This window comes from Genypterus blacodes, unplaced genomic scaffold (assembly GCF_046128005.1).
Source record: "Genypterus blacodes isolate CSIRO-AG114 ecotype Tasmania unplaced genomic scaffold, CSIRO-AGI_Gbla_v1 ptg000057l_1, whole genome shotgun sequence".
In the NCBI taxonomy this organism is placed as follows: Eukaryota; Metazoa; Chordata; class Actinopteri; order Ophidiiformes; family Ophidiidae; genus Genypterus; species Genypterus blacodes.
Window position 1 is genome coordinate 62,385 of NW_027466869.1, and position 19,436 is coordinate 81,820.

At 40.2% G+C, this 19,436-nt stretch overlaps 1 protein-coding gene across 7 annotated transcripts in view; it reads right to left on the reverse strand.

The window, feature by feature from the left end:
• The window catches only part of cobl (cordon-bleu WH2 repeat protein), a 46,996-nt gene that overhangs the window by 19,185 nt on the left and 8,375 nt on the right, over window positions 1-19,436 (reverse strand). For 2 of the 7 annotated variants that reach the window (XM_076152586.1, XM_076152580.1), the window contains exons 3-10: window positions 15,682-15,876; window positions 13,241-13,451; window positions 12,774-12,812; window positions 10,796-11,024; window positions 9,376-9,420; window positions 8,371-8,456; window positions 8,023-8,094; window positions 4,307-4,489 (exon numbers count right to left, since the gene is read on the reverse strand). In XM_076152586.1, the coding sequence (XP_076008701.1) occupies window positions 4,307-4,489; window positions 8,023-8,094; window positions 8,371-8,456; window positions 9,376-9,420; window positions 10,796-11,024; window positions 12,774-12,812; window positions 13,241-13,451; window positions 15,682-15,876 (1,060 nt within the window). Of the gene's footprint in view, window positions 1-4,306; window positions 4,490-8,022; window positions 8,095-8,370; window positions 8,457-9,375; window positions 9,421-10,795; window positions 11,025-12,773; window positions 12,813-13,240; window positions 13,452-15,681; window positions 15,877-16,390; window positions 16,585-19,436 lie in introns of those variants that run through there. The other 5 variants (XM_076152581.1, XM_076152582.1, XM_076152583.1 and 2 more) reach the window with 5 other exon arrangements.

Here is a 19,436-nt window from a genome sequence, read left to right on the forward strand (position 1 = left end):
CGAACTATCAGTAACCCCCAACAGATGCAGGCAGGAATGCAACATGCACAAAATTCCTGCAACACAGAAAAAGGTGTGCACAGTATTTTTTGGCAAAGCACCAAAAGTACTGTGCTCACCATGAGTTACTTAACTCATAGAAACAAGAACATATTGTACAAAGCCTTCTCTCTCACAATAAGGCGCAACTCTAAAAAAAACAAACAAGATGTTAAAAGAGGCACTGCAGCCTTGCCATTCAATCTTGCATTCACCCATAATTGAGATCTGATCAGCTGCTACATTATCAGATTATTATCGTTAATAACATTATCAGAGCTGTATTGGATAATGTTTTGTCAATTTCGACATTTTGTGACTTCAGTTTATGGCATTTCGATCAAAAATTAGTTAAACACATTAACTTAGGCCGTGATGCTTTATGTTCTTGTGGGTTATTCTTGTGTTTTTCAAATGTATGGTTTTAATATTTCTAAATGTCAAACCTGTGTAGAGTCCATCTTAAATGGAGCTGCCATCTCCAAGCCCTGCATCCCAAAACAGGTCTGGTGGGACATATGACCTTATAACACTACAGTCATATGATGCTTATACACTTAAAACAGTGTTTCACAAGTATAGTTCGCTTTTAATTGTGGGGTAATGTGAATCACTTCCATCATGCACGGCTAAATATGTTAGTTACAGATCTACAGCGCAATACATACACAAATGCAAAATATATTAATTTGGTTATATGTCAGCAATTTCTACATGAAATCTGGCAAAGCAATAAGTAATATCATGGTTACTCCTGATGCATTGAAGCTGAGGTCCTTTTCAGGTCATTTCAGGACATCTGAAAACCTTTCAAGGCAGACAATCTACTTTGTTTAGCTGCTTCCATCACTCTGTCACCTTGTGCTTTTTAATGTTCTGTGTCCTGTGTTGAACTTTTATCCTGTCCTGTCCTCCATCTGTAACGTGACTGTGGTAAAAGCATGCCAACTAGATTTCATGCTGTACTGCCTTTTGAAAATATGGCCCAAAAGCTTATACATTCTTAATGACGTGCAACCAGAATACATGCAATTAAAGGCCTCATAAGCCGCTTTGACACAGGACTTTGCCTCTCCATGTCCTTTTCTTTACTTATCCTCTTTCTCTCTAAAGATATAGATGTGCTGAAGTGCAGTTCTAGTGGCAGTGGTGTGGGCTAACAAACTGATCTAAGACAGAAGAAACCTATCTAAACATGCAATAACTAAAGAGTAGTTAGACCCCTGCTCAGGAGAGGAGTCAGTCACATTCAAAATGTATCAGCATGTAATGCCATATATTCAGAGTCATTACTTATATATCAGCCTTTCTTCCATTATGCTCTTTCCAACGGGATGGCATAACATATATATACCGCATAAACAGCATACAGTATACATATGTATTGAGAGAGCCAGAGAGCCAGATAGATAGATGTGCATACATTTATACGGTACATGTATATATAAATATCACACACACACACACACACACACACACACACACACACACACACACACACTATGGGAGAGCAGTGAAGCAAAATATTCCGAATTTCATTCCTTTATCAAAACAGCCAATGCATCCATGGCTTCCCTTTCAGACCACAATAACAGATTGCCTATCAAGAAAAAAATAAATGCTGTGTTTCTCTGAACTCAATGTTCCAAAACACAATTTAATCCTGGCCTGCCCTCATAAAGACAGACATTGAGATTGTTGATTGTTTGGCTGCAGGAACAAAAGTGTAAAACTCTTGAACCCAGCTTGTGAAAATATCAATCTTATTTTCCCCACATTGGCTAGAATGACTCAGTGATATTGCGAGAGTGGTGCGTCATCTGTTTTCAGTGCCGTTCCAGTGTTCTAGCTGATGTATATAGCAACCTGCCCACCAAAAAACTTCCAAAATAAAATAATTAATGGCATGATCTAAAGAAAAAAAGAATCCTTAAGATCTGCCTGTGATTCTGTTAAAGATATGGAAGCAAGACCTGAATTTATCCATCAATTTGAATGTCCAAACCATTGCTACAGTTTTAGTTATTTTTGATAGAGATAAAATATAGCGTATGGGTACAGTATAAGAAAATAAACATGCTGTAAATACTCGGCTGCTAAACCCTTCACAGGGACTGCCTTAAATGCAACTCTGGTCCTAAGAACATGATGTTGATCATCTGAATGCTTACAGTACAATTTAAATAGACCACCTTCAGTGATCCCTGCCTCTCAAAGAGCTATTTGGACCATTCAGCTTCATTATAACAATGTCATCATTGTTATAGCTTGTATTATGATGTCAATGTCCATTACCGTGCCTCGAAAGTCACAATTAGCAGACTATTCAAGCTTCTTCAGAGTAGAGCCAGGTCCATAATGAGGACATCTATCAGTGAAAGCTGTCCTTACAGGACCTGCTATCATGTGTCTGCAGTATTCCAACTTCTCAGACACACAAAACACACATGTACACTGACAAACATATACATGATTTGACATATTCCACAGTTCCAAGTCATGCAGACCTCTTTAAAATCAAAGCCCCCAATGCCATCCCAATAACATCCTGTTGCGTGACATCTTTTACTGTTGCACGTCTAAATCCTTTTCAATCACATGCAATGCTAACAACAAACCCCATGCAAGCATGTTGCTAATCTTCGAATGTCTCCCACATCTGTTGTGTACTCATATGTAACTGTAAAATAATGGACGCCTAAAATTGGATCACTTGATATTAAATGACATCATAGCAATTAAAGAATTTGTATCACTGAATATTTTGGCCACCTTATGACAACAATTACATATGTATGAGTTTACATTATATTATCATTGTTACTGTATATGCTACAGTATGCAGTGCAGACTGCAGGGTGAGAAGAATTTGTGACTTGTGCACTTTTTGGTATCAGGATGAACTGTTGCCAAAACCAAAAGGGGACACAGACACTGACTCAGTCAACACTCAGAGGCAGACAAATGAAATGTGAGCAATGTCCTGTAGCAGTGTGTGACCTTGCTGTGTGTATGTGTATGTGTGTGTGTGTGTTTGGTGTGTGTGTGTGTGTGTGTGTGTGTGTGTGTGTGTGTGTGTGTGTGTGTGTGTGTGTGTGTGTGTGTGTGTGTGTGTGTGTGTGTGTGTGTGTGTGTGTGTGTGTGTGTGTGTGTGTGTGTACTTTGGGTTCAGACAGGGCGACAGACAGAGGGCATAAGGGGGAGATAGAGAAATCTATTATTAGCAGTCACTGAGTCCTCAGATGACCAACCGATCTCGATTCTATGTAGCTGCTCGTGACGCCCATGGGTATATCACTCTTTCAGCACTGGTGCCTGTCATAATTCTAGAACGGACAGGTGGAAAGTGAAGTAATTACAGCACTAAAAATAATCAAAACAACTATCAGCACCTTCCTAATTGAGCCACGTAGGAATATAACGTGAAGAACAAACATCAAACATCTATAATTACATTTTTCCAGTGCTGGTCAACACAATCCAATTTCTACATGATAAGATACTCTGATTGGAAGCTTCTGTACATTGTTCCAGACTTTGCACCGTGAACTGCAGTTATAATCTGTTCAGTTTACCCTAGCTGTGCTAACATAACATCTGTAAGGCTAAATTGAACCACTGAACATGTCACTCTTACTTGTCTTGTGATGAAACCTATTTTGGTGTCACAGTTTAGTTAAGTGTGTTTGGTTTAGTCAGTTAAACTGAGGAGGTCAATATCTCTCTTCTCTGTCCTGAGGGCAAATTTTTCTGTTTTGTAGCATTATCAGAAAAAGGAGGGAAAGAAGGTGGTTGGTAAACAACATTTCTCAGTAAGCCACCACAATACTATAATGAGATTTTAGGAAGCTTGTGTTCCAGTGTAGACAATACAGGTCACTCTGACCTTGTGGTGTTGAATCTTGGGCCAAAACACACTCCAAAAAAGGCTCAGTCAAAGAGATACTGTAGATGTTCTATTTCAGGAAACTCATGATAACTGAAAACTAAGGAATAGAAATGGATTACTTTTTTATCTCAAAGATATTTTTGTTGTTACATTTTAGCAATGTGTTCCCAAAAATGTTTTAACTACTATCTTTATCTGTGTGTTTCTCTGGCTCCTTGGTGTGTCTGAGTGGTGTCGCCATGGTGGAATTGAGCAGTTTTATTTCATTTAGTTCATATTTGCAGTGATCCATGAAACTTCCATTTCAGTAAGTGGAATGCTCCCGTTTAGCAATGTGTGTAAGTGCTAACAACACCCATGTACTTTCAATGAACTCACCTGATCGCTCTCAATGCTGCAGTGCCCCATGCTGGGTGTCAGGGCCCCGGGTGGTATCGGGGCCCTCCTCTTTTTGGAGTCAGCCATTGAAGACACCCGAGAGACATTCGTAACTGACTGGGACTGGCCCAAAATGCTCGGCCGAGCTTCTGCGCAGGGGACCATTGACACCGTGGATGGACCCTGTGGGTGGTGTTAAAAATGAAGGTGGGGATCAGCGTGATACATATTCAAGTGTGTACAAATGCATAAAACATTTAAGTGTTTTTGCTCTCAATTTCATGACTATTCTATGACTAACACGAGCTACTGTAGAAAAACTGAGAGAAATACATTCTTTGTTGGTGCACTCACAATCTCCATATGCTGAAATTGATGAAGGCCTTGCATAAGTACATGTGATCAGAGAGAATTAGTTGTTGCAATGAATTATTTTGACTTCATTGATTTCCCTTTCCTTTAACTATAGACAAATGAGACAAAAAATCTTATCTTGGTCATGAAATGATGTAAAGGGTGCAAATACATTTTATTTGTACAGCCTGCACATGCAGCTGAAGTCGATTTAAAAGGTACAGTCAAAGTAATTACTGCAACATTTATCTCATCAAATTCAGAGTACCAACCCATTTTCAAAGGGTGGCTGCTCCTGACTAAAGCGATAGAACAAAAAAGGGCTTTTTAATATTTGATCAAAGAGAGCCCAAAGTGCTCCTGAAAATCTCAACCACCCCATGGCTCAGCTTAGTACAGAGCTTTGACACAATGGGGGAAGCAAACTACGCCTCACAGCCCCGTGATCTAAGAAAAGGCTTGTTTAAAAGCAGATTAATTGATGCGTTTCGACAATGTCTGAAGACAGAAAAAAGGAAAAAAAAGAAGCAAAAGGGGACATAAAGCCCTGGTCCCTGAAAAATAATTGGATTCACGGTTTGAACATTTCACCAGAGGAATTGATGGGAAACAAACTCTTCTTCTGGTTGAAAGCCTTGGGGAGATAGTCTACTCATCCTGGCTGCAGGTTTTATGACAAAGGGAATCGGAATATCTGAGGTACATGAAAGAAAATGCAAAACAGTAACTGATCAGTGCATAACGTGATGTTAAAATTGATGAAAACCTAGTACACACGGGACCCATACACAAACAAACCTTCCAGAAATAAAAACACACACTCAGTACAAAGATGAAAGACGCAAGTAAACTCTAAAATCAAAGCAGAAACAGTGACATAAGAGGAAGGACCTGCAAATTTTATTTGAAAACCTAAAAAAGGTTCTCACCTCAACCAGATTATATTGCTCAAAGTAGGAAATTCAACTATCGCTGAATTCCTTTCTACTGGTTAACAATCTAAAATATGTCTACACAGTGATGAAGACATTTCGTTTAAGTGTGGCATATGTAGCGTTTGGAGGAAGCCAAACTCACAGTATGCTCATAGTTATAGTGTCTCACTTAAAAGGAACCTACAAAAACAGCCTCCCCTTGCATTGCCAAGAACATGATTGTTACTTTGTTATGTATCTCTGAGGTTTGCCTTTCGGTGGTTGCATAGTCCCACTTCCAAAACCACTGATCCAAATACAAAACAATGATGGTCAGAGTTACTGTGTATAAATTCACTGCTTTATCCCGATTCATCTTAGAGTCACTCCTACAATGAACGTTAGTCATGAACGTTACAACCACAGGACTACTTGTCCTTATTTTGACTACACATAACCACAAAATGGAATGAAGAAGTTGAATGAATGAGTTAACGTTTGTTTTTCTTACAGGCTGATCTAGATATCATTTTTGTTAGATTTTAGATTAGATCATTTGTTGGTAGTATTAGAATTAAAACACAGTGCTTATGCTTCCTCATTGATTCTTAAGCATTGACAGAATGTAATAGACAAAAAAAAGGCAAATTACTAATTCCTTCAAAATGTCTTTTACATTACATTCTGACTGAGGTGATAACATCCCAAACAAAGTCACTTTTTGGCCAGATTATGTTGTATTTCCATTTCAAAATCAAACGTTAAACAGTTTATAATAAGACATCATTTTGTTTCATTCTCCACCTCCCTTGACCTTCTAAAAACTTAACTCTTAACTTATCTCATTTAGACAGAAAGGAGTAATGTAGAATGAGCAGCACCCTATGATATGCTCTCTGACCATGTGAGTACTTTAAGACCACACAAACACACACACACACACACACACACACACACACACAGAGACACAGACACACAGACACACACACACATGCAGACACACGGAGACACAGAGACACACACGCGGTAATTTAGCCCATAATGAACAATTACAGAGATAAGAGGCAAGGGTTTTAGTGCTAATGTAGCCAAGGTAGGGTAATCTGATGCCGTTAGGATGATAACACTGTGTGTTTATGCGTATGCGTGTGTGTGTGTGTGTGCGTGTGTGTGTGTGTGTGGGTGAGTGTGTGAGTGTGTGCAAGTGTATGTGTGTGGTCTGATAACACTCTCTGGCTGACAGATAATCATATCAAAGAGAAAAAGCATTAGAGGACACCAGAGGGAGATATGGTTGAGAAATTTCAATATGAATAAATTTACCAAAGCTTAGTTCTGTTTCTATATACATACATAATTAACAACAAAACAAATATACGACATGTGTAAAACTTAAGACAATCTTCTCATTGCTTTGTTGTCACGTCCCACTTTCCTATGTTTTCTATCAATTATTTCATAAGAAAGAGGTAAAACAAAAAGAGTAAAACCAAAAGAGTAAAACCTGACATTTTGAGCTTAAGGGGACAGCGATGAACCAGAGAGAGTCAGGCACTGATCCTCCAGCTAATACAATCAAACATTATATTGATTTGAGGTGAGCCACAGATGGCTGCTGCTGCACAAGGGTTCAGGGCTTCAAGATCTAATAAACGCTAAATGAGTTATGGACATAACAGGTAGAGAGCTTCTTAAAGCACCGCCTCAGTGTACGCCTGGTTTAACAGGGATGCACTGGAGTGGTTACAGAGAGTCTTTATTGTGAAGTGAACACAATTTTAGTAATCTCCAAAAGATAAAATTAGTCAGGCTTTTATTCAGATGACAGACATTTGATCAGACCCCAAATTCCAGAGTACACAGAATTTGGGAGGAAGAACTGAACACTAAGAAGTCTGTAATGACTGTAAAGACAATCCTACAATCCTACTATCTGATTTTCACTTAATACACATCTTAGGTAATAAAGAGGAAGGAATGGAAGTTCAAGAGGATCGTTACTTTTTAGTCTCCTCTTTTATCTTGTAAGATTAAACCTTTAAAGAGACTGCTGACTAACTTTTTGAAGACAACTGCTGCCCTCTAGTGGACAGCATTGAGAGTACCAAAACTCAAAACATTTGTAAACAACGTATCAAAGTAACATGAATAATGAATATGACAGCTTCTTGCTTTCATATATGTATCATCAATGGGGAATGACATATCCGACTATCAAAACTGACTTGCAATATCTAACCTTATGAAGGCTTTTATGTACATTTTGTGTAGATGCAGTGACAGAGAAGATTTGTACATGTAACTATATGCTATTTAAAAGGCTGTAGTAACAATATGCTCACTCCTTGTGCAGTATATGATTAAAGAAGGGTTAAAATGGACAGCACAAAACACATAGGAGGTTAATTTTTACATCCAGATTCTGTCAGATGTGTTAGTAATACTTACACTGGAGTGTGAGTCTGTATTTTCGACAACTTTATCATCAGTGTCATCCATGTCCACACTTGTTGATTCAGTCTGCAACAGAAGGTACAGCTAACATGCAGCATTCCGCCATGCATTTAGTCTGCTTCAACCATCAGTGTGAACGAATAAACATGCACCAGGCATAGTTATTGTTATTTGTATTGTTATACCGCCTCATTTTACAGCATTTTACCTCGCTAGAAATTGACACTCAAACGGTTACATGCCAAAGCTAAAAATAGATCTTTGAGTTCACCTCAGACTCAAATACATACACTTCTCATTTATAGATGTACACATTGCCAAATAGTGTAGCTCAAGATATACCTTGGATTTCCTCCTGAACTGGAAGATTCCCAGCAGGCCTTTCTTCTCTGTTCTGTTCAAGCTGGTAGTACTGGAGTGGATGGAGTCTAGGAAAAGCAAGAGACAATATCACAGTGCTGCTTAGCAGAGTAGAGGAGAGTAGAGTAGAGTAGAGTAGAGTAGAGTAGAGTAGAGTAGAGTAGAGTAGAGTAGAGTAGAGTAGAGTAGAGTAGAGTAGAGTAGAGGAGAGGAGAGTAGAGGAGAGGAGATACAGTAGGTGATGTTAATAGTATTTGCTTTGACAGAACAAGGGCAAAGCTCAGGATCCTTGCAGTGAAGCTTTGGCAGATGTATGAAAGGCATGATTCTGACAGGTATAGATTCATTGCGTAGATTCATTAGGTTAATGACACTGTGGAAGAGTATCTAAAGTTCCATGCTGTGTTTACTGTAATAATCCAGGAGTTGTGCTATCAAACAGATGGAGTAGACTAAATGTACTACTGGTCTTCATCGCCAGATAACTGGAAAGCGTGCACTTATGAGAAGTCAGTAGAGGGCACTATAGCATGATTTTTTCCTGCCCCACCTCACTCTAACCTCCCCAGCCTACCAGTCTCTTCATTACACTGTTTGCCTGAACACAGATAGAGAAGGCAAACATATGTAAGTATTCAAAACTCTTAAACAGACTAATACAATTAAATTTTAGTCCATTCAAAACAAAGACAGCTGCAAGATGCGTGACAGATGCATGTTAATATCATTCCTAATCAAATTATGGTAATTGCTGGAATTAAAACAAATACAATCTCAATCAAATACACCCAGGGAATGGTTTCGGTTGTTTTTTTACAGAGACAGCAAAACATCAAACAAACAAGCACATCTCTCTGATGCAGTAAACAAATATTGTTAATGAGCAAGCAGCAGCGACTTGGGTTAAACAGCTACAACAGCCTACATGGATTTTGTCGGAACCAGCAACACAACAGCAGACAAGCATTACAGTATCATGACTAATACCTGAATAGTTAAGTGCACGGGCAGAAGCCATTTTAGGCTGGAGAGCTGGAAAACATTACAATATTAATAAATACATGAAGTTGTTTGTCGATAATTCATCCAAACTTCATCATCATCTTCAGGATCATTTCTCAGCTTGTAGTGTTCAACCAAAAACACTGCTCACAAATTGAATAACTCTTGCTTCACACAAAAATACAATAACATTCTATTGTTACACAATTCGACTGTAAAAGTTACATCATGTTCTAACATTGTCATGCTTACATCCTTCATGACCATGAACCATGTGCTTTTCCACTAAAGCCACTCTCATAATATGACCAAAACACTGAAGGGTGTGGACTGTTATCATGGTAATTAACCACGTTATCACATCTTAAATCATTGTGCAACTTCTCATTTTACATAAAGGGTGAAAAAGGACAACACCCTGTACCAAAGAACATACCCTTGTTATTTTCCAAGACTTTAGCCAAACACTTGAACAAAATACAAAAAAAATCCTGGTTAAACTGATCTTGAAAGCTCTGAATGCACAGCACTTTATATTGTAAGGTATTATAGTGTATTGTATGATACTTTATGTAAATATTGACAATCATTTACAAGTGCAGAGAATGCAGTCTGAGGTAATATTGCTTAAATTACACATTGCACTGGAAGAGTTTCCATTAGCAGCTACTGTCTTGGTTTGCTCAGAAAGGTATGAGGCCACAGAACCTCGTTTCTGATCTGTATTAGGAAACTCTCTGTTCTCTTGGACTCCTCCACCAGAAGGTCAGAGGTCAGCCACAGGACAGCTGGTAGGAGATCATTCTCAGTCTTAATCCAGCCACTGCACCCTCGCCCTATTCACCCTGGCGCCATTTGCATGTTTCAACTGTAGGTATTCCATATAGAGGATTACCACATTTTAGCACACACTCTCTACATGTTAGAGAATGGAGAACCATCACACACATTTGAAAGTCCACTTTGCTAAATCCTCATGCGCATAAACTATTGCAACATCGACATTACACTGCCTGCCCTTACAGTGGCTTTAGACATAAATAATATACTTATGTCTATGATGCTCCTTAATATGCCCTGACACGCCAAGTGGCAAGGTTTGGAAATAGGCCTCCTAGTTTACTCAACCAAAGGCTTGATTATCACTGATATGAGGTGAAGTGTCATTGGAATACCGTAAATGCAGTAAATGATATTTAAAACTATAAATGTGATGCCTGATAAAAAAAAGCTAGTTGTGAAACAGAAGGCCTGATCTACAATTACAAATAATACAGCATAAACTACCAATGAGACTCTGTTCTGGCAATTTCAGTTTGAGTATTATACATCGAGTAAATCAAAAGTGAATGATGCCAACCATTGCAGAAGCACAGCATTAAACACAGCAGAAAGGAACTCTTACCCAGACTCTGATCGTGCACGTAGAGCTGCTTAATCTCCAGCTGTGCCAAAGATTTGTCCAATGGTAACTCGTGGCGACTGATGCCGTCCCTCAGAAGCTCAACGTGTGCCGGGTCAAACTCACACTTGTCACAGATAACAGGAATCAGAGCCTGAAGAGGTACAAGCGGGTTGACTCGTACTACTGCTTTCTGGTTGCTGTGGTAGTTTACCAACAAACGCACTGATTTCTGATAAAAAACACAGAGGAGGACAGAGACGATGAGAATTAATATCAACAACTGGATTGAATGCAACTCACATTTTTTCAGAGTAACTGCAGATATTATCCCATTCTGCAGTCAGACTGGTCCCTGGCAGTGAACCAGCAGGGCCAGAGAGTGTGGGAACCTGTGCAATGTAAGTTTCCTCTAACGGGAATATCGCCATTAGAGAGACAGAGGAAATGTAAGAGGTTGTAAAAGATACAAGACATTTATCAAAGGGAAAGAACGGACAGATGTGAGCATTGCATCAGCATTGACAAAGATTTAAAATAAGAAGGTCAGGATATTGTATTAGTCACTAAAATAAATGAAAACATAAGGTGAAAGATGGAGGGCAATCAAAGGAACAGTATAAGCTCCAGAAACATGCATGGACTGTAAAATAATCAGTAACTTAAGGTTAGACTTCACTTGCTGACAGAGGAAGAGTCAATTACTAGACTATATACATTCCTCAGGACATGAGGATTATGTAAAGATACAATAGTTAGCTATATATATATATATGTATATAAGTGTACGTGTGTATGTGTGTCTGTCTCATAACACTACATGGTTTTCTTTTATGGAGAACAGAGTGACATGCCACCATAAAATCTCATCATTAAATGGCAGAAGTCAGTTTTTCCTGTTTCTGAATCAGCTATATGAGAAAATTGTCTCTCATACACACACACCCTGTCCGGAGTTAAGAGGCTAAAAAGTTAATAAAATTGCTCTTCATTGGGTGGCTTTTCAATGGAGTATTTTAAGCAAAAGCCCTGTGGGAAAGCTAGATGAAACATTTAAAAAAAACACTTTAGAGTGACAAGGTCTGTGAAAGCCTCATATTTCCCTTTGTTAGTTGGTTCATTTACAGTAAACAGCATACTGGTGATAGGATAAGCAAAACAAAGTTTGGTCAGAGGGTGGCAAGGACAGATGGTCTCCAAAATCAGTTAGTTTCATCCAGTTGGGAGCAAATGATTTCGTATTTTTGATTCCCAGATCAAGAGAAAAAATGCACAAGTTTGCCCGGGAGAAGTTAGAAGAAGGTTATGGGGTCTCTGGCTATTGGGAGTGTGAATGCAATGTGGAAGCAAGGATGGATAAAGGTAATTGCAAACCTCCATATCAATACATTTGTATTGTGTCCACACACCAAACATTAACAGCAGTGTTAATTAGCGGTGTGTAGGGTTAAAACATCAGCATGCATCAATGAACAATTTACATAATCATTGAAGCTGTTGAAAGTGGTTGGGGCTGAGAAAGAGCAGATGACTGACAGCAGTGTCTGAAATGTGTCAGTCTCTGGCCTGAGGCCAGGCAGGGTCAAAGGGAGAGAGAGCAGCCAGTGAGCCCTGAGAAGAGCAGAGAAATAATGCATGGTAACTAAAGGTAAGGCACTCATCAAATATTCAAACTGTATGAGGAGAGAGGAGAGAGAAAGAGACAGAGTAGCAGAGAGAGGATGTGAAGCTGATACTCAAAAGAAACGACAACACAAATTCTGATATTCTAGTGAAAAGAAATACAAGGAACCAAAGGCAAAATACTTGAAAATACACACTTAAATAAGAGAGAGCCATGTGTGCAAAAACAAAAAACAGACAGCAAAGACTGAAGGAGGAAGTCATAAGGGGGGCGGAGAGAGAAAAGGCACGCTCAATAAAAGAGTACAACTGTCTCCAGTTTCATGCTCAGCCAATTTAATCCCAAACAGCTTCCTACCTTAGCATGTGCCCTTAGTGGTTCCACTGGCCTTGCTATCTGCCAGCAGTCAGTGGTAAAAGGTAGAGAGGGCATGGACATTATACACGGCTACAGGTGAAGATATGCAGACAGTCCATACAAATGTTTGCACCCTGGAATTAGCCAACTTTGCTGTGTTACATTTCTTTATATATAATAAAGCGTTTGGATAGTCTGACGTTGTTTGGGGTATTCTGTATTTGATGCAATCATGTGCACCTTGTAATTCAATGTGCATTACTTTACTAATGTATGAACTTCTTACAGGTCAGCATCTCTCCGATCAAGCTCAGAGGGTTTCAAGCCAAACATAGGGGAAGAAACTATTTTGATACGCCTGACACATGATTAAGCTTCACAGTGTCTAAAATGGACAAACTAAGACAACACATGAAAGAAAAGAAATACCACGACAACATACTGTATCAGTCCACACTTTAACTCACTTCTGGCACTTTAGGCGCCGGTCTGCGCACCACTTTCTCCTCCCAGACTTTCTTCTTGATGAGGACGCAGGCCACGTTGAGGGAGCCCAGCAGTGCGTTGGGCTTAAAGCCCAGATGCTGGCCCTCCGGCGTCAGTAACTCCAGGGTGTGCAGCGATGGATTTAGGTGGTAGCGGCTACAGAGCTCAACCAGCAGGTCCATCAGCGCCTTACTGAGAGAGGTAAAAAAAAAGAGAGAGAGAGAGGTGGGGGGAGGGGGAGAAAGTGAAAGGGGAGGAGGAGGTTGTGAGGCAAGAGCAGGTAGAGAGGAAGACGGAACGACAGGGGGATAGGCAGTGACAGAAAGAAAGAGGGATGCAGGGTAGAAGGTAAGGTTACAAAGCCTACCCGCATTTAGCAGTAAAGAGAGAAGTAATTACTTGATACAATGCAACCTGAAGCTCTAATAAGAACAACTGCTTACTGAGACATTAACGACAAATCATTCCAGCTCTGTTAGTTTACCAAACACAGATAAGATCAGGTAATAATGATTTTGGCAGATAAATCAGATAAATGATAATACTTGTCACTGTTATATCAAATCATATATATTATATGATATATAATATGATAAGACAACATATGACGTGATGTTACATTATAAATTATATTATAAATGTGTGTGTGCGTGTGTGCGTGTGTGCGTGTGCGTGTGCGTGTGCGTGTGTGTGTGTGTGTGTCTGTGTGTGTGTATACCCTTGTGCCCCCTGATGAGGAGGCCTACAGTACTACCTGTCAATCCTTAGATAAAGAGAGCAAGAGACAAATCTCCAATGTTTTCTGGGAACAGTCAGATCATATGACAGCACTGGGTTAGCGGTACAACTACAAAGGACACCATTGACAATCACTAACACATGGACACAGCCTTCAACTACTAGCAACATCTACCCTGCTCGTACGAGTCAGCTGGAACAGAGCAGTGCTGGTGAAATGCCGTAACAAAAATAAGTTATAGCACCGTATTCAAACTATGATCTCCACAAAGGTTGGTACCACATGGCCCTGTGGTATTTATCACAATTCCCTTTGGCAAAAACAAAGAAAGCTGAGATAAGATTTACGGTATGCAGACAAGAGGTTCACAGATTCATAACAGACTGTCTCAATAGAACAGTCAGGGAAATGAAGGAGTCATTTCATTTAGTTGGGACACTGGATTCCCCTGCTTGTTACATACACAAAGGAGGTTGTGTTTTTACCTGCATGCAGGCATGACTATGTTTTGGTGCTGTGGAATGAGAGAGTTTACTTTTTTCATTGATATTTGTGATTGTGACATTTACTACACACTGAGGCCCCAAGGTTTTTTCCAGGCATTGTCCTTGTAGTTGTATCCCTAACTGACCCTGTGGGAATCACCACGTTTATATTAGTAGTTCATATATTCAGTAATTAATGAATATTGTGGGAAAGGTCAGTATCAATATCAGCTACTTGTGACACCTTTATGTTGCCTCTGCCTGTCTTATCTATGAACAATTAAATAGCAGCTGATATCATATATTGAGGGGATCGCCAGATACAGTATAATAAATTCCTTACCCAAATGAGTCAGGACAGTGAAAACAAAACATACATGTACTATTCCAGGCCAATCTTGTGGTCAGACATAGAATTAATGTCAATAGTAATTTTGAATTATTAACCAAAATACTATCATAACGCTTACTTTGCTGTGCCGGTGAACACTACTACTGTGAGCACAGATACACCAGTTAGACTTGAGAGTGTGTGAGTTGCTCTGTACCGGGGAAGCTTTTGCCCCAGAGGAGAGAAGTCCATTAGAGGCTGAGAGAACAAACAGGTCCGCCTTCATCTGACCATTATCTGGGACAAAGCTTGTGCTGACACTATGAATGTCCCCCCCTAACAGTCCCCCCATTGACACAGCCACCAAAAACAGACTCAAACAGTTTGTCTTCTTATCGCCAATGAACATCACCGCTGCTTTGAATCCTTCCATTAACCTCACATTTATCCATTCATACACTGATAGAGGGAGGCAGTAGCTCAGTGGGTAGAGCTTCCGCTTGGGAACCGGAGGGTCGCCGGTTAGAGCCCCTGCCTGAGCAAGGCACTGAACCCTCAATTGTTCCCCCCTCTGCGAAGGGTGGCAATGTAATGTAATGTAATGTAAGTCGCTTTGGATAAAAGCGTCTGCCAAATGCTCGTAATGTAATGTAATGATAGCAGGGGCTTAACATGCAAGGAGACAACTTCCACATCAGGAGCAGTCAGGGGTGTACATGGGTGGACAATGCACTGGCGTCTCTTTACCGAGTCTGCTTTCAAATCAATTGTTTCCTGCTTAAGCCTCCTCAAATAGAGCCCTAGGAAAGGGAGGGACACGCCCAGACAAAAGACATGTGTTTGTGTTCCATTCCGTGTCTATCTGACCTGCCGTCCTCCATGACAGTAGTCTGGTATCCCTGTGGTAAAGTAATGTGCAGCTCCACAGTGGGCCTCATCATGTTCTCCTTGGCTTCCCCATCAGTCGGTCCTCCCTCATCAGGTGCATTGCTCCTGAAGATGTGGCGTGGGGCAGGCTGAGGGGCAGGTGGGGGAGGAGGCGCACGGGCCTTCATTCTCTTTCTAGATAAGGACAAAGATAAGGGAGGAGGACAATATTATTCACTTATTAGGTGTTAGATTATTATGTATTGACGTTTTTTCATTTCAAGATGAGCCAGTAGCCAGAAAATGTCTTCTAATGTAAGAACATCCCTATTGTATTCAAAATAAAACGTATTTCAATACATTCCTAGTTGAATTAATTATATACTGAGATGATATTTTGACAAAAAGATGTAAGACAAGCATAATTAACAGTTCTGATCAAAATAAACAATAGACATAAGCGCATTAAACTGCAGTTCAAATGTGTGAAGATGCGGCAGATGTCATCGACATGCTGCCGACATCAGCTGCTGCTATCTGCACATTTGACCTCCGCCCAGTATACTCTATACACAGCCTGACACAAACAAAGCTGATTTGACAGGAGTCAAACAATTCATACAGCTAACAATGACAAATGGCTGCCATATGCCAAATGTTTCAGAACACGCAGTACAAATATTAGCCTTAGATAAAAAAAAAAAAAAACCTAAAAAAACAGTCCCACTCACGTCAAAAACAGTCCTCCTGTGTTGATTTAGTGTTCCAAAAGTGTGATATAACCGACTGTTTATCCAGTTCCAAGGATTTGGGACAGACTCGATGAGAATGTGTGCATGTGTGCAATACCCAAGGTTGTGGCGTTCAGTGCAAAGGCAAGGAGGGCAGGTGGAGAAAGAATGCACGTGAACATACCAGAGTGAGTGAGTGGACTCTAACCTGTATAAAGTTAACCATTAACATTGAAGCCGGATATAAACTAACTCTCACTCGCAAGACCCATAGTGTCATTGACTGATTATGTAATCTTGAAAGCTGTTCATGACCAAAGAATACTGACAGTGCTTTATTTATTTATTTATTTATTTAACATAGATCTAGCTAGGAATGGGATTGCAATACAAATCATTTCTGCACCAAATGTAAGATGCTCTTTCTAGAAATGCATTTCATACTTGTGGTTTATTACTGATGACTAAACAAAAGGGAAGGTTTGAAGCTGCTCGTCTCCATGAGGTCCGTGCTGAGAAATCTTACATTTTGTATTTTTCTAGAGCATCATTGAAGGTAAACAAACTGGTCTCTGTGGAGCTGTGGAACTGGGCTCAGGCCAGAGTCACACAGTCAGCCAGTATACCTCTCTCACCCTCTCTTGCCGTTTGTCTCGACATAACATTTCCCTCCCGCTCCCTCGTTCCCTCTCTCACACAGGCACAAAGACTCTTTTAGGAAAAGCCTCATCTCCCACAGAGGTTAGAATGAGAGAGCACCAACACAGACAGAAAGAGCGAGGGAGGAAAGGGAGAACGAGGGGGCCGAGGAGCAGGAAACTCTCCTCGTAAGTGCTGGGCTTCGACAGGGACTGGGTTACAAATAGTTGACACACATACACACCCATACAAGGTTACTAATGGATCTCTCAGAACTACTCTGTTCTTTCCACTTGACTAAACATCAGTAACAAGAAGATATGTCTTTGCATTGCCCATGATGAGGCTCAATGTGCTACCTGTTCCTTTGATATGGGAAAAGATTAGGTCATTTATGGGTTCAATGGCAACAAGATTTTGTTTTATCTCATACAGCAGCAGTGCTCGGTCATAAAATCACTGGATACGGTGACTGAGAGAAACTGAGACCACACAAGAGAGAGAGCCTACGGTCCCTCCCCTCAGTCAATCTAGCACACTGTCTATCCAAAAGAAAGATTCCCGAATGTGATTAATCATGATTAATATACTATAACCAACACTTGAGGAGTCTTGCTCACGTTAAGTTTTGACAGAGCAGAGCTAATAATCCAGGATGATACAGAGGTCGATGATCTCATCTGTCAATGGTGAGTTGACCGTGAGGCCAATCTCCCCAAACCATGACGTATGCTTTTAACTTAGTTAGACAGTGACAGAGACAGGTGAACTCACTGATGGGAAAAATGGAGAATAATCTGTTATGTCTGCGGGGAAGATGGTCAGCTGCTGTAGACAGTTGTGTGAACCCTGTAGTTAAATGAATGAGCTGATAAATTACTAGATGGAGAAGTATGATAGCTATGGGCTTATGCTTGGTTATGAGAAATGAAAACAATAACATTGCATTGCCAACCAAGCCAGGTTCTACCAATTAAGCCTAATCGACATTGCTAAATAGCAGAACAGGGTCTCCAACTAAACTCAAAGTTTGTTTGATAACATCCCACAATGCCAACAGAATTATTTTCTATATAGAATATCCAACTCTATTACCTTTGTAACGATAAATCTAAATAAGGAGTAATACTAATACTGTTCCCTGGAATGCACAATGTTCTTTTATCTATAGTATTTCACTCTCATGGGTCGATAAGCACCTGTAAGAGGTACGAGGAGAGGTCGATACACACACTACCAGCCACCCCACTTTGCTGTCTGTGTGTAAGCCTCATTAACAGATTAGTTTATATGTGTGTGTGTGTGTGTGTGTGTGTGTGTGTGTGTGTGTGTGTGTGCGTGTCTGCCCATGACCCTAATACGACTATGCTCATTCCTGATCAAAGCAATCATGGATGCATGCAGCCATATACTGTATATGAATGTGTGGATAGATGGAAAAGTACTTGAAAACAAAGTTCCTAAAATTATAGGAAGCGCTAGGATTCTCCAAGAGTGCAAATAAGTGCACAGCATGTAAATCCCACTAATTACTGGTACACTATTTTCCCACAAACTTGTGTGATTGCATAACACTGCTCAGCTAGATCTCTGGCAGGGACTGAGTGAGACGGCAAGTATCCGAACCATGGAAACACAGCCCTAAATGTTCCCACTATGGAATGTCTGATGAAAATAAGGGAGCATATCGGTGCACGTTACAGACGAAGGTGCCCTGTCAGCAACTTCCACACCAGAACAAATTCCATTTACATGTGAAAGAACTGGGTTATATTGACAGTATCTTAGCTGTAGACTGAAACAAGTAAGTGACAGCAGACTGATCTCCTCTTGTCTTGATACTTTGTATTATATTCCATCTTATACTGTGTCTTGAGACTTGAGATAGACACACTACTACTACATACTCCATTCTAATAAGAGATTGTGTTGAGCGAGAGAGAGAGAGAGAGGGAGCACAAGAGAAGGGCAGACAGACAAAACCATCCACTCCAGACAGTAAAATAAACGTTTGCAGTGGATGTTAATAAAGGAAGCTGAGCTCTGCCAGCAAAAAGGGCCACTCACATTTCTGAAGACAGCAGCTCTCACAGGGACAGTCTATTTGGCTATTCTTAGCTGTTTGTCTCCCAAGATACATACAGCTAGCCATGTCCACAGTCAAATGGGGACATAAACATCCAGCCAGAGGTGGGATGACCTTTGAGAGACTGTCAAGTTTGAAACAATGGGGAGACAAAACAATGAGCCTCCTCATCCTCTAATGAAGACAACCCACTTAGGAGTGAAACTGACGACTTGGCCCAAGCACAGTGCCTCTGACCTATATTGACTATAACCCACTGTCTGCATTACGACAATTTAACCAGAATTTAGAGCATGCTA